The 14,730-nt window shown below is 66.5% G+C and overlaps 1 protein-coding gene across 1 annotated transcript; it reads left to right on the top strand.

Moving 5' to 3' along the window:
- The first annotated feature begins 927 nt into the window (after window positions 1-927).
- Window positions 928-13,204, top strand: SEMA6B (semaphorin 6B). The gene is made up of 17 exons (XM_086477559.1): window positions 928-953; window positions 6,070-6,218; window positions 6,522-6,651; window positions 6,947-7,007; window positions 7,101-7,163; window positions 7,557-7,658; window positions 7,836-7,926; window positions 8,006-8,125; window positions 8,232-8,320; window positions 8,427-8,644; window positions 8,772-8,903; window positions 9,388-9,537; window positions 10,569-10,763; window positions 11,348-11,488; window positions 11,752-11,829; window positions 12,039-12,097; window positions 12,216-13,204. The coding sequence occupies exons 2-17, from the start codon at window positions 6,089-6,091 to the stop codon at window positions 13,202-13,204; spliced, it is 2,748 nt and encodes a 915-aa protein (XP_086333685.1). The 5' UTR covers window positions 928-953; window positions 6,070-6,088.
- The last annotated feature ends 1,526 nt before the right edge of the window (window positions 13,205-14,730 follow it).

Below are 14,730 nucleotides of genomic sequence, written 5' to 3'. Positions count from 1 at the left end.
GGGACTGGGCACCCTTGGGACATGAGCACCCTGAGGACGGGGACACCCTGGGGTGCAGGGGACGTGCAGTCCAGGGGACCAGCAGGGCTCTGAGTGGGGGCTCCTGGGAAAGTGGCCAGGCTCGGAGTGAGAGCAGGGGGTTCCCCCTTCCCTCACCGAGGGGAAACTGAGGCACGAGGCTGGATGTGGTGACTCAGAGTGGCCAGACCTGCTCCTGCCGGTGTCACCTGTCTGCGGCCGCCCACAGCCACCCACTGTGGGTGCCGAAATGGGGTGCTGGGGTGAGGCTTGGCAGCCCAGGAGGACTTGGCAAGGGTGCTGAGGCCTTGGGGTGGCAAAGGAGACCGAGGAGGACGAGGAGGGTGAGTGACTTTGGGGACAAGGGGGGGATGTGTGACTCTGGGGACAAGGGGAACAAGGGTTGTCTTGGAGGGGCCAGGAGGGACATGAGGGGGATGCACCCAGTGGGGGGACAAGGCGGGATGAGTGCTTTTGGGGACAAGGGAATGAGTGTCCTTGGGGACAAGGAGGGTGACAGTCTCCGAGGGGACAGAAGGGACGAGGAGGGGGATGTGTGTGTGTAGGGACAAGTGCCTCGGGGGGGACCAGGAGGATCCATGTGCCCTGGGGGGACAGGGGACAAGGGCTGTGAACTGGGGGGAGGGGGGATGGACAGCACCCCAGGGTGCCCCCGCCTGCTGTCCTCACTGTCCCCTCCACGGGGTTTATTTTGGCGTGAAGCGTGAGGCCTCCTCGATAAGGAACCATCCTTAATATGCAGATGAGCATGTATTTAATATGCAAATTACCATGCGGCTCTGGCCAGCCACCAGCACCACCCTGACGTGGTGGAAGGGACATGTCAGGGGCACCCAGCACCCATGGGTGTCACCCCCTGGGTGTCGAAGGTGCTGACAGCACCCAGCGGCTCGTGTCACCCCTGGGCACCCGCAGTGGGTGACAGGTGCGGGGACAAAGCCACCCAAAGTGACCATGGGGGTCCCCACCATCCCCAGAGCCCATGTCGGGGGGGGGGTTGGAACCCTTTAGTGCTTGGGGATGTCCTGGGGGGCCCAGACGCCTGGGTCCCCACCCCGGGGGGGGGGTAGGGGGGTGGGTGATGGGGAGGGGACAGGGATGGGGACAGGGACGGGGGCTATAAACGGCAGCTGTAAGCGGAGCCGGTAACCGGAGCGGGAGGCCTGGGGGGACATTTGAGCCGCCAGCGGGGCCGCGGAAGCGCCAAGGTAAATGGTGGGTGCTCTGTGTGTCCTGTGTGTGTCGTCCCCCCCCCCGGTCATCCCTGTCACCCCCATGGGGACCCCACCGATGCTGGGGTGTCCTCCTCATCCTCTTGGCAACCTCCCCCCCCCCCCCCCCAGGTCTGGGGGTATTAATTGCCTGCAGCCCCCCCCCCCGCGGGAGGTGCTGCTTGGCCGAGCGGGGGGGGGACGACACACATGTCGGGGGACAGGGCCAGGGCCAGCTCGCGGTGCCAGGTGGCCGGGGTGACATTTGCTCCGTCCCCGCCGTGGGGACAGCTGCTTCCTGGCTCTGCCATCTGAACCGGCCCCCGAACGGAAACCCGGGGGGGGGCTGAGCCCTTCCCCCCCCCAGCCCCGGCAGCAGCTGGGTTTGGGGGGGGGGGGGTCCCCATGGCAATTTGGCAGGGGGGTGGACTACTGCTGGTCACCCCCAAACCCCCACTATGGCAATGGGGGGGGTGACCCTCTGTGTGACCCCGCTGAGCGAGCGATGCTCTGGGCATGGGGGTGCCACATTTTGGGGGGCTGGTGGGTGGCGGGGGGGGGGGGGGGGGGCATTTTCCTTAATGCTGCTTATAAGGGCCTCATTAGCATATGTAATTGCTGATTGCTTATTGGCGCTGGGTGCTTGCTGAAGGAAATTACCCCAAACAGCCAATAAAATCCGGTATTAGCCCGACGAAAAGGGAAGGGATTTAGATATTGAGATAATACCATGGGGCAGCCCCCCCATACGGGGGGGTTGAATAATGCTCCCCCTCATCATATGCCTCCTAACGAACCCTGATTAATTAGAGGCCGGTGGCTGGTTGTGCTGGGCCGCCCCTGCCGTTATTCCCCCAAAAAGTTGTATTTGAAGGAATTTCGGGGCTGGTGGCCCCCACTTTCCCAGTGTGTGTCCATCCCCCCCCCCCCCCCCCCCCCCCCCGCTTCCCCAGCATCCTCCCCATCTTTCCCAGTGTCCCCCACTCTTTCCCAGTGCCCTTCTAATGGGTTCAGGTTTGGGACTGAGCCAGTACAGCATTTGGGATCCCACGGGAATGAGCGAAGCCGGGATCAGCTCCCGGTGCGGGGATGGCCGGTGGGGATGGGGGGGACACACACAGTGGTGTCTCTGTCCCCACTGTGGCTTGCGGGGAGGGGGGGGTGTCTCAGCGGGGTGTCACTGGGTGGGCTCACGCTGACGTTTTCCCGCGATGCTTTGGGAGGGGACGCCGTGGTGCCGCTCGGGGTGTCCCATGGGTGGCCCCCCCCGGGTCCCCGGCTGCGGTGACAGCTGCTGGGGGTGGCAAGGGGGGGGGTGTGGGGTGGTGGCTCCAGTTACGGTGACATCAGCCCTACCTTCCCACCTGGCGTGAATGGGGGGTGCAGGCCCCCTTCCCCTGGGGGTCCCTGGGGGGGGGGGGGGTGTTACGTGACAGCTGAGCCAGTTTCGGGACGCCGGAGCCCCCAGCTCCATCGGGGCGTCCTGGGGTGTGGGGGGACACACACCACACCCACCCCGAGCGATGGGACCCAGACCCCCCTTCCAAGCGGTGGGGACAGCGGTGGCCGTGCCGTAGGGACAGCGGTGGAGGCGGGCGGCGGAGCTCAGGTGGGCAGAGTGGGGTGCTGGGGGGGGGGGGGGGGTGGTTGGGGGCAGGAGCTGTGCCCTGATGCCACGGGGAAGGGCTCCCATCTCCGGGAGGGGAATGGGGGCAACGTACCCCCTCTGATAGGGGCTGGCAGCCCCCTCTTTGGGGTCAGAGGGACCCCACTGTGCTTGGGGAGCATGGCAGTCCCCCTCCTTTTTCAGCCCCTGGAAATGATGGCGAGGGGGGGGCCCAAAACTGGGGGGCTGCTCCCCCTTCCTCCCCATTCCCCCTGTGGTGGGGGTCGAGGAGATGCTGGGGGGGGGGGGGGTGGAGGGGTCTGCTCCCCCCACCCCAAAGCCTTGTGTGTGGAGGGAGAGGGCTGCGTGTGCTTTCAGATGGGGAAACTGAGGCACGGAGTAGGGGGCTGCAGTAGGGACAAGGACAAGGGACATCACCGAGGCTCTTCAGCCACCCAGTGTTGGAGGCCCCCCCCCCCCCCCATCCTCCCCCGGACCCCCCCCAGCACATCCCCGGCACAGCCGCCCTATCCTCACCTGCTGCCTCAGTTTCCCCCCAGCCGTGTTGGGGATATGCACGGTGACCGTCCCTTCTCCTCCACCACCGCCGTGAATGGGTCCCTGTTTGTCACCCGTCTCCCCGCCGTGCCCCCCTCCTCCCCAGCCCCCTCCTCCCCGCTGCCTTCGCTGCCTTTTCTTTCCCCGCACAATCGCAGGCATTTATGGCGCCGGAGGCTCCGGTTACCCCGTGCCCGCTTGCTGTCACCACACAGGCTGGGGGGGGGGGACACACGGTGACACCGGACCCCCCCTGCTTGGGGTTACAGGCGCCCCAGGCTGCGACACGACCTCCCCGCACCCCAAATCCCACCCGGCGTGTGTGGCTTCTCAGGTGGCTGATATACGCTGAGTCCTTCCCTTGAGCTGCTATTTAGGGTCCCCCCCTCCCTCCTGGGCCTGGGGACGTTTAAATTTGGTGAATTTTGGGTGCTGCTGGTGTCAGCCAGTGGGAGGGGGGGGACTTATGGCCCAGGGACATCATTACCCAAGGGGGACGGCTCGTTTGGGTAACGAGGCTGCGCGAAGAGCCCCCGGCAGCCCCTGAAGAGAAAGCTGGGGGGGGGCTTTGGGGGAGCCCCCTAATTCAGCTCAGGTGGTAAAAGCACCTGAGGCTTTAATTACAGCAATTAAATGATTAATGGCTTTTATAAAACAGCTCAGGCACAAAAAATAGATTAAAAATAGGAATTTTCAGGCAGGCGCCCAGGGGATGGGGCTCAGCCTGGCTGGTTTGTCACCCATGGCACACCGCGGCACAGCCGAGCCGGTGGCAGTGTGCCATGGGTGACAAACTGCTGGGTCCCTGTGGCAGAAAGCTCATTTCCCTCTTTTTTTGGGGGGAAAAATCCCCCCCTACCCCGCTCCTCGGCATGAACTCGTCGTCAGCGCCAAACCTCTGGGTTGCTTCTGGTGTTTGCTGCGGTTGTGCCACGGCTGTGCCAAGCTGCCAGTGCTGCCAGCTTGGCCGTGCCGGCCTTTGAGGCATGGGTTGCTCTTGCAGGCACCTGTCTGGTATTTTTAATAGAAATACATAAAAACAATTCAATAAGGGGCGGTGGTGTTTGCGCCTTGGGCAGGTGGGGAAACTGAGGCATGGCCCCATTCCACGGCTGGTTATCCTGGCCCTGCATGGCTGTGGCTGTCCCCAGGGAGGGGAGTCCGTCTGAGCCCAGCTCACCGCCCGTGGGGATGTCCCTGGGATCTGTGACACTGTGGGGATGGGGTTGAGTGTCCCTGGAGTCCATGACACCCTGGAGATGTTGTTGAATGTCCCCAGGGTCTGTGACACTGTGGGGATGAGGTCAGTTGTCCCCAGGGACTGTGACACTGTGGGGATGGGGTTGGGTGTCCACGAGGGCTGTGACACTGTGAGGATGAAGTGGGTGTCCCTGGGGGGGCTGTGACACTGGAGGGATGTTGTTGGATGTCCCTGGGGTCTATGATGCCGTGGGGACAGAGCTGGCTGTCCCTGGGGCTGTGACACTGTGGGGATGGAGTCAATTGTCCCTGGGGGGCTGTGACATGATGGGGACTGGGTCAGGTGTCCCTGGGGTCCGTGACACCATGGAGATGGGGTCAGTTGTCCCCAGAGCTGTGACACCAGGGTCAGGTCCTAATGCAGTCAGATCCTACCCGGGGGCTGTGGCACAGCGGGGTCGGGGTCAGGTGTCCCCCGAGGCTGTGACACTCGGAAGGGACCGGGATGGGGACAGTGCCGGGTCTCACTGGGACCAGTGACACCGCAGAGGGGATGGGGTCGAGCCTCCCTGGTGTCACTGCCCGGCATCCCAGCACCGTGTCCCTCAGCCCTGCGCAATGTCACCCGTCCTTGCTCGCCGCAGGGGACGTGGTGGCAGGAGGGCGACGGTTCGATCGCACCCGCTCCCTGCTCTCATGGAATTGATAATCAATTAAATCCCCGCCTGGCTGCTAATTACCCAGCCCTACCCCCATCCCCACTGCCCCATGGGGACGGGTGGCAGGCTGGTGACGCTGGCCTGGCGCAGTGGGGGGACGGTGGCGGTGGCATTGGGGCTGTCCGGCCTGGGGAGGGGGGGGGGGGGGGGGGCGGGTTGCCATGGCACGTGGCGCTCCGATGGATTTTCCGAGCCATCCCGACGGCATTTCGGGTGGGGGAAGAACCTCCCTGGCTTCCCCCATCTCCCTACGTCCCCATCTCTCCACATCCTTGTGTCCCCACGTCTCCATGTCCCCAGCCCTGCCATGCCACCACGCGCTGGCTTCGTTCCCCCATGGGTTGGTGGTGGTGGGGCGGCCAGTAAAGCCCCAGTTTGGGCCCAGTAGCCCCAGTGTGAAGCCGCGCAGGCGCTGGGGGCGGCTCAGCGGGGGCGCGGGGGCTGCTTTTCCCAGCATATTTGAAATTCTTCAGCCGGGGAAGGACTCGCTTCCCTATCGCCAATCCCAGCCGCATCCCGTGCCGGCCCCTCGCTGCTGGCACCAGCCCAGCGCCGGCGCCTTAAGCCCCCCACCCGCCCCCCGAGACTCCCCCCGGACCCCAGCACCGGTGATGGGTTTGGGGCTGCGGGTGCTACAAGGTGGGGGAGTCAATGGCACCCAATGGGGTGGGAACCCAGGCGTCTGGGTGGGTGCTTCCCCACACCCCCCCCCCCTTACCTCTCTCTGCACCCACAGGTGCGGTGGGTGCCCACCCATGTCGGGGGACACCATGGGGCCACCACCCCGCGTCCCCCTCGTCCTGCTGCTCCTGCTCGCGGCGGAGAGGACGGCCCGTGGCACCTTCCCCGAGGAGCCCGGTCCCATCGCCGTGGCCCCTGAGGACTGTGAGTGCCCACCCAGGGGTGCAGGGTGGGGTGGGGGGGGGGGGGTGTCAGGGTGCTGCACTGATGCGCAAGGCGGGGGGACACGCCTCGGCGTGGAGAGGGGACGGGGTTTTGGGGTGCTTTGGTGTGAAGGCGGGAGGGGGGCACCCATGGAAAGGGGTTTGGGGGTAAAGGCAGGAGGGGGGCACCCATGGGCAGGGCTAGGTGAGGGTGGTCGCTCTGGCTGGCCGGGAGAACTGGGGTGGGTGGGGGTGCGCCAGCAGCATGTGACCCCCTCCCCTGTGTGTGTGTGTGTCCCCCCAGATGTGAAGCACTATGCCGTCTTCGTGGGCCATGGGACAAGCCGCCCAGTCGGCCCCGAGGGTGGGGGGACCCAGCGCCTCAACATCCAGCGCATCCTCAAGGTCAACCGGACCCTCTTCATCGGGGACAGGTCTGAATCGTGGCACCCCAAATCCCTCGGGCACCTGACGTCCACCCCAACCCTCTTCGCTGGGAATGGACCCCACTGCCTGCCCTGGAGCACCCCAAACGCTGTCCTGGGGGCACCCCGGGGGGCTCAAGGGGGGGCTTCAGCAGGGCTGTCCCTGCCCCGGTGATGCTCACCGCCCACCCCAGCACCCCACATCTCCCCAACACGCTTTACTGGGGGGCGCATCCTCGGGGAGCCCCTGAGCATGGCGGCCAGGAGCCCCGCAGGGCGGTGACACCCGTGTCCCCCTCCCCAGGGACAATGTCTATCGCGTGAGCCTGGAGCCCGCCGGTGCCGGCGAGATGCGCTACCACCGGGTAAGAGCCGAGCCCCCGGGTGCCGGGGGGGGGCCCTGGCGGGGGGTGCCGGCTTCTCCCCAGCCCCACGCTGCGTTTTCTCCCCCCTCCCAGAAGCTGACGTGGCGCTCGAACCAGCACGACATCAGCATCTGCCGGATGAAGGGGAAACACGAGGTACGGGGGGGGTTCCACACCCCTTGAGACCCCCCTCTGGGTGGGGACCGAGCACCCTCTGCACCCCGTGTCACACGGACAAAGCCACCCTGTCCCCCCGCACCGTGTCACCCTCCGCCTCCTCGCTCCCTGCCAGCGGTTGTGTCTCCGTGATTTATTGGCCGCTTGGATAATTGGGTTTGTAATTAATTATGTCGGGCCTGTGGATCAGAGCAGGCACAGCCCAGCATCTGCCAGAAATCCAATTTCCAGGTCCCGTAAATGCCGTTTTGGGGTGAAAATACCCCCCGAGCCAGATCCTCACAGTGATGGGGGCCTGGGTGGGAGCAGCCAGGGGTGCGGTGGGGGGGGGCCCAGGAGCCGAGGGGTGACGGTCCCCTCTCGCCGGCGCAGGCAGAGTGCCGTAACTTCGTCAAGGTGCTGCTGGTGCGGAACGAGAGCCTGCTCTTCGTCTGCGGCACCAACGCCTTCAACCCCATCTGCGCCAACTACAGCGTGAGTCACCCACCCCCAACCCGCCAGGACGGGGACACCTGGGACCCCACGTGTCACCCCTGCTGTGTCCGGGTGACCGGTTTCATGGGCAGGGGGTGCTCCTGCCTGCGCCGCCGGGGCAGCCCGGACCCCGCTGCCCGCGTGGCATCGCTCACCGCCCCGTCTCACCCGCTGCAGATGGACACGCTGGAGCCCGTCGGGGACAACATCAGTGGCATGGCCCGGTGTCCCTATGACCCCAAGCACGCCAACGTGGCCCTCTTCACAGGTCAGTGCTGGCCCTGCCGGTGCCGTGCCGGGTGCTGTCCCCCCGTCCTGCTCCCGGCTGACACCCCTCTCCCGCGCAGGGGGGATGCTCTTCACGGCCACAGTGACGGATTTCCTGGCCATCGACGCCGTCATCTACCGCAGCCTTGGGGACAGCCCGACCCTCCGCACCGTCAAGCATGACTCCAAATGGTTCAAAGGTGCCTCCCCCGGCATGGTGCCCACCGTGTGCCGCGCCAAGACGTGGCACACGTCCCCTTTTCACGCCACCATGGGACGTCCCTGACCCTGCCACTGTCCCCACAGAGCCCTACTTCGTGCACGCCGTGGAATGGAGGAGCCACGTCTACTTCTTCTTCCGAGAGATCGCCATGGAGTTCAACTACCTGGAGAAGGTGGGAGACATCCCCGTGGTGGCCCAAGACACCCAGGGTGGGGACAGGGACAAGGGGATGGTCATCAGGGTTGGGTATCAGGGGATGATGGGTGTCCATCCCGCAGGTGGTGGTGTCCCGGGTGGCCCGGGTGTGCAAGAACGACATGGGGGGCTCGCAGCGGGTGCTGGAGAAGCAGTGGACCTCCTTCCTCAAGGCCCGCCTCAACTGCTCCGTGCCGGGCGACTCGCATTTCTACTTCAACGTCATCCAAGCCGTGACGGACATCCTGGAGCTGGACGGGCGCCCCGTGGTGCTGGCTGTCTTCTCCACGCCTGCCAACAGGTCAGATCCTCTTGTGCCCTGTTGAGACCCCCAGGGCTGGGCTGGGACCCCTCTGTGCACCCCAGTGCCTGTGGGCAACATGGGGGAGGGGTTGAGGTGTTCACCCTGTGCCCACGTCCCCCCCCAGCATCCCCGGCTCGGCCGTCTGCGCCTTCGACATGACCCAAGTGGCCGCCGTCTTCGAGGGACGATTTCGGGAGCAGAAATCGCCCGAGTCCATCTGGACGCCCGTGCCCGAGGACATGGTGCCAAAGCCCCGGTGAGCAACGTGCCACGGGGACGGGGCTGGGGACAGCCAGTCTGGGACCAGCAGGAAGGGGCATGGGGAGGGATATGGGGAAGGGGATGGGGACAGGGACAGCCAGGGCTGGAAGCCACAAGAAGGGGCACGAGGAATGGGATGGGGACACAGGGTCAGGGATGGGGACAGGGATGGGGACAGGAATGAGGACAGGAGTGATCAGGGCTGGTACCTGCAGAGAGGGTGGTGGAGATGGAGAGAGGGATGATGATGGGGACAGGGATGATGATGGGGACAGGGACAGGGTTGGCAAGGGCTGGTTCTGGCAGGGACAGTGGTGGGGATGGGGAAAGGGATGGGGTTGATGCCAGCAGGAAGGGTAGGGGGGATGGGGACAGCCAGGGCCAGTGCCAGCAGGGCTGGGGACAGGGCAAGGGACAGGCAGGGCTGGGGACAGAGCCAGCGTGGCCTTGGGGACACCGAGTTGGTGCCGCGGCCGCAGGCCCGGGTGCTGCGCGTCGCCGGGGATGCGCTACAACTCCTCCAGCACCTTCCCCGACGAGATCCTCAACTTCGTCAAGACGCACCCGCTGATGGACGAGGCGGTGCCATCCCTGGGCAACGCGCCCTGGATCCTCCGCACCATGAGCCGGTGAGCGCCCGGGGCAGGATCCGGCCCGGGGAGGGGCTGAGAGGTGCTGGTGGGTGCTGGTGGGTGCTGGTGGGTGCTGGCGGGTGCTGGCGGGTGCTGGCCGGAGCCTCTTGTGCCACCTTTGCACGTGCGTGGCAGCCCCGGGAGAGTGCCAGAAGACCTGATAAATCTCATAAACTTTGCAGTCGAGATTGTCTCATCCTAATTAAATCTGCCTTAATTGCTGCTTGATGGGGAATTAATCAAGCAGCGCTCTCGGGCCGTAGCCTCTTGCCAGCAGGGCAGCCGGGGTGCGTGCAGGGCTGGGGACATGGGGTTGGGGACAGGGACGTGGGGTGGGGACAGGGACGTGGGATTGGGGACAGGCATGTGGGCTGGGGACAGGGATGTGGGGCTGGGGATAGGGACATGGGGTTGGGACTGGGCATGCGGGGCTGGGGACAGGGACACGAGGCTGGAGATGGGGTCACAAGGCTGGGGACAAGGCCGTGGGGCTGGGGACAGGAACATGGGGCTGAGGCTGGGGACACAGGACTGGGGTGGGGGACACAAGACTGGGTAGAGGGGCACAAGTCTGCAGACAGGCATGTGGGGCTGGGGACAGGGACACGGGACTGGAGACAGGGACATGGGGCTGGGATGGGGATACAAGGCTGAGGACATGGGGCTGGGGAGCAGCTGGCATCCTGCCAGGGGACTGGGGGGCTCTGGGCTGGTTCCTTGGTGGGGTCTGAGCTGGATCCCAGCTGGGATCTGGGTGGAATCCAGTCAGGATCGTGGGTGGGATCTGGGATGGGTCTGGCTGGTTCCTGGCTGCAACCTGGGCTGGGTCCTGGCCAGGATCTGGACCAGTTTCCATTTCGGATCTGCACGGCCCCTCACGCTCCTTGGGGACTCCCTGCTCTGGGCCAGCCGCAGCCTGTCCATCCCCGGGGGGATCCCAGCCCCCCCACCCTGCCTCAGTTTCCCCCTCCCCAGGGACACGCAGGCTCCCGCATGCCCCAACACCCCGCTCCGTTCACACCGTGCAGGTACCAGCTCCGCAAGATCGTGGTGGACAATGCGGCGGGGCCGTGGGGCAACCACACCGTGGTCTTCCTGGGTTCCAGCACGGGCACCGTCCTCAAGTTCCTCATCCAGCCCAACGCCAGCACCAGCCCCGCGCCCACCCTGCCCGGCAGCCAGAGCGTCTTCCTGGAGGAGTTTGAGACCTACCACCCCGGGAGGTGGGGGCTGGGGTGCGGGAGGAGTGGGTGACTGGGGGGGTGGGTGGGTGGATGGATGGAGTGGATGGGTGGTTGAATGGGTGGGTGGGTGGATGGATGGATGGATGGATGGATGGATGGATGGATGGATGGATGGATGATGGATGGATGGATGGATGGATGGATGGATGGGCAGGTGGGTGGTTGGACAGATGGGTGGTTGGATGGGTGGGTGGGCGGATGGATGGATAATGGATGGGTGGATGGATGGATGGGTGGGCAGGTGGGTGGTTAGAGAGATGGGTAGTTGGATGGACAGATGGGTGGTTGGATGGGTGGGCAAGATGGATGGGTAGTTGGATGGACAGATGGGTGGGTGGATGGGTGGGCAAGATGGACAGGTGGGCAAGATGGACGGGTGGTTGGAGGGGGTGGGTCAGAGGGATGCAAGGGTTGGGTGGGTGGATCAGAGGGGTGGGTGGGTGAATGGGGTGGGGGGAATGGGTGAGATACCCTCCTCTGGACCAGCCTACACTGGGGCCAGCTCCACGGACGGCAGGCGTGGACCAGGGCTGGGGCCACGCTGAGCTCTGCCCTGTCCCCAGGTGTGGCCGGGACACAGAGGACGAGCGGCGGCTCCTGGGGCTGGAGCTGGACAAGGCGGCGGGGTCCCTGCTGCTGGCCTTCCCCCCGTGCGTGGCCAGGGTGCCCGTGGCTCGCTGCCAGCAGCACTCGGGCTGCATGAAGTGAGTGCACCGGTCTCAGCAGCCCCCCCGGGGTGGGCAGGGCTCGCTGCAGGGCGGGGGCATGTGAGGAGCAGGGGGGGCTGCCATCACATCCCAGGAATTTGCCCTGTGCCGGGATCTGGCTGGGAAGGGCCCAGCATGGCTGGGAGCACAACTAGGGGAAACTGAGGCACGGCACGGTGTGGGGCCAGGATGCCTCGTGAGGGCCGGGGTGTCATCCCCACCATGTCGGGGCTGATCCTGACGTCTCTGCTCCCTGCCAGGAACTGCCTGGGGAGCCGGGACCCCTACTGCGGCTGGACGCCCGAGGGCTCCTGCGTCTTCCTGGAGCCCAGCCCCAGGTAACGCTGCCAGGCCTGGAGGGGGGGGGACACTGGGGGACACAGGATGGGGCCCAGGGGTTTCCCAGAGAGCATTGGTTCCTGGAACCCCCCCCTACGGCTGAGACCCAGTAAACTCATTGCTTGCCGAAGCAAGCTGGGAGCCCTCTGCCAGGCTATCAGGGACCAGCTGACACACCCCCCCCCCCCCCAATTTGCACCCCCCCCAGGGTGGCCTTCGAGCAGGACATCGCTGGCAGCAGCACATCCCACCTGGGCGAGTGCGAGGGTGAGTGCGGGGCAGGGTCGGGGCTGTGGGACACGGCGGTGGCACCGCCGGGTCCCCACCACGGCCGTCCCCTGACGTGTCATGTGTGTGTGTCCCCCCCACCACCACCATCACCCAGGGCTGGTGACGGAAAGTTTCGTGGACGAGCCGGACGGGCTGGTATCGGTGAACCTGCTGGTGATCTCCTCCGTCGCCGCCTTCGTCATCGGCGCCGTCATCTCCGGCTTCAGCGTCTGCTGGTTCATCGGCCACCGGGACCGCAAGGAGCTGGCGCGCCGCAAGGACAAGGAGACCATCCTGGCGCACAGCGAGTCGGTGGTGAGCGTCAGCCGGCTGGGCGAGCGGCGGGCACGCGGCGGGCAACCCGGCGCCCTGCTGGCCCCGCTCATGCCCAACGGTTGGCCCAAGGAGTTGGGGAAGGTCACCCAACACGACCTGGACTCGGGGGTCCTGCCCACGCCGGAGCAGACCCCGTTGCAGCAGAAACGCTGCCCCGGCGCCCTCCAAAACTGCACCTGGGAGCAGAGTCATAACATCATCAACGCCGCTTTGCGGGACCCCGGTGGATCCGGCACTACCGCCGCCGGCACCGCTCGGTTGCACGCCGGCTCCGGCCGCCCGGCTCGCGGCATCCCCCTCTCCTGCCACGCCATCCTGGTGGATCAGGAGCTGGAGGCCGAACTCAGCGACTCCTCGGGTGATGGGCATTGGGGTCGGGACGCCCAGGAGGGTCCCCGCACCCGGCAGCACCCACCCGCCGGCACCCGCCGCCCACCCCGCAGCTCTTACGGTGACTTCGCCGGCACGCCGCACCCCAGCCCCGATCGCCGACGGGTGGTTTCGGCACCCAGCGGGGAGGGGGGAGACTTTACCGAGGGGCCACCCTGGCACCCTGAGCAGCTGAACTTCAACGCCAACAATGGCACGAGCCGCCCTGGTGCCCACCTCAAGAGGAACCACACGTTCAACAGCGGCGAGGCGCCGGCGGGCGGTTACGGGCGACACGGCACGACGCCGCGGGCACCCAGCGCCGGGCCCCCGCGGGCGCTGACGGACCTGCACCACCTCCTGCGCTACGGCGTGGAGCGGACTCCCTCGGGAAAATAGGGTCCCACCGTGTGTGTGTGTGTCCCCCCGCCTCCCCAGGACACCGGTGGGGTCCCCAAGCTCTCTGGGGTCAGGGAGGGGGTGGCCAGGCAGGAGCTGCAGGCATGGGGTGAGATGCTGCATGGGTGTCGGGGGGGGGACACAGGCACCCCCTGGGTGCCCCCAGATAGGGTTTGGGGGTGTCTGTGGTTGGCGTGGGGCAGTGCCCCACGCTCTGGCTGCTTTGCTTTGGGTCCCGGGGTGGCGGGGGGGGGGGGGGGGGGGGTCCGTCCATCCCATCCCCTCCCCAGGTTGGACCCAGGGACCGCAGCACCCTGGGAGGGGGATCCCTGGGAGGCAGCAGGATGGACACGGGCGCAGCCGAGGCAGAGCAGGGCTGTGGCCCCCCCCACCCCACCCCACAGCCCCTCGGCCCCATCAGCTACACCCAGGCACCCTGGGAGGGGGGCTTGTGGGTGCTGCCAGCACCCTGGGGACACCCGGCCAGAGGGTGCCACCGGGGTGCGTCGGTTGCGGTGACGGCACACGGTGAACTTTTGGAGTGCAGGGGTGGGGGGGGCCCAAATGTGTGTGTTATCTGGGGACAGGGCACACTCACACCACCCCCCCCATGGCCTGGGGTCAACCCCTGCCTAGTGCCAGCTTGGGGGGGGGGGGGGGGGGGCAGCCTCATCCATTCCCCCCCTCCTGGAAAGCACAGCTGGGGTGTGGGGACACCACTGGGGCTGGGGGGTGCCCCCCGAACCCACTCTCTGCTGGCAAAGGGTGCCCTTTCGGTGCCGGGGTGGCAGGTGCCCGGGGTGGGGGGGGTGGCAGGTCCCCAGGGGGGGTGGCAGGCTGTAAATAGGGTGGGGGGCGGCGGGCGCCCTCTCCCCCCCCCCCCCCCCCCCCCGCGGCCATGCATGCGGCCGCCCGCGGTCTGTACCCCGCGGCCCCAATAAACACCCGTTTACCGGAGGCGACTCCCCCTCCGCCGCCTCAGCACCTTCTTACCCCCCCCTCGGGACCCACCCGTGCACCCACGTCCCGTGCTCCCACACCCCCCACCAGCTCCCTCCCCCTGGCACCCCAACCCCAGCTGCTCTCCCGTGCAATGAGTTCCTCCGTGCCCAGCCCGCAGCAGCCACCAGCCACAGCTCGGTGTACCACAGAGCCACTCGTGGGGCTTGGCCATGGGGTGTGGGGTCCCACCACTCCCTGACATCCGTGATATGCCGTGCCTCAGTTTCCCCCATCCCCCAAAGCGGGGGTAGAGCACTTGGGGCAGGTGCTGGGGTCCCATAAGGTCCCTGGGAGAGGTGAGGGTGGAAGGGGGGGGGGCTGTCAACGCTGTGTCCACTAAGAGCCACGGGGGACAATGGGGACACCAGGACCTTGACCGTGCCCCGGATGCCAGCACCCTGCGAGCTGGCAGCAAAGGCGGCGATTTCCCAACCGGCGGCACATGAGGCTGAGCCACCAAGCAACACACACACACCACCCCCCCACCCCCCCCTTCCTGGGGTGACAGCCACCAAGGAGCCAGG

Source organism: Leptosomus discolor, chromosome 24, assembly GCF_034619465.1.
Source record: "Leptosomus discolor isolate bLepDis1 chromosome 24, bLepDis1.hap2, whole genome shotgun sequence".
Taxonomy (NCBI): Eukaryota; Metazoa; Chordata; class Aves; order Leptosomiformes; family Leptosomidae; genus Leptosomus; species Leptosomus discolor.
The sequence above is the reverse complement of the archived record's forward strand: the minus strand, read 5'-3'. Positions and strand labels throughout refer to the sequence as shown.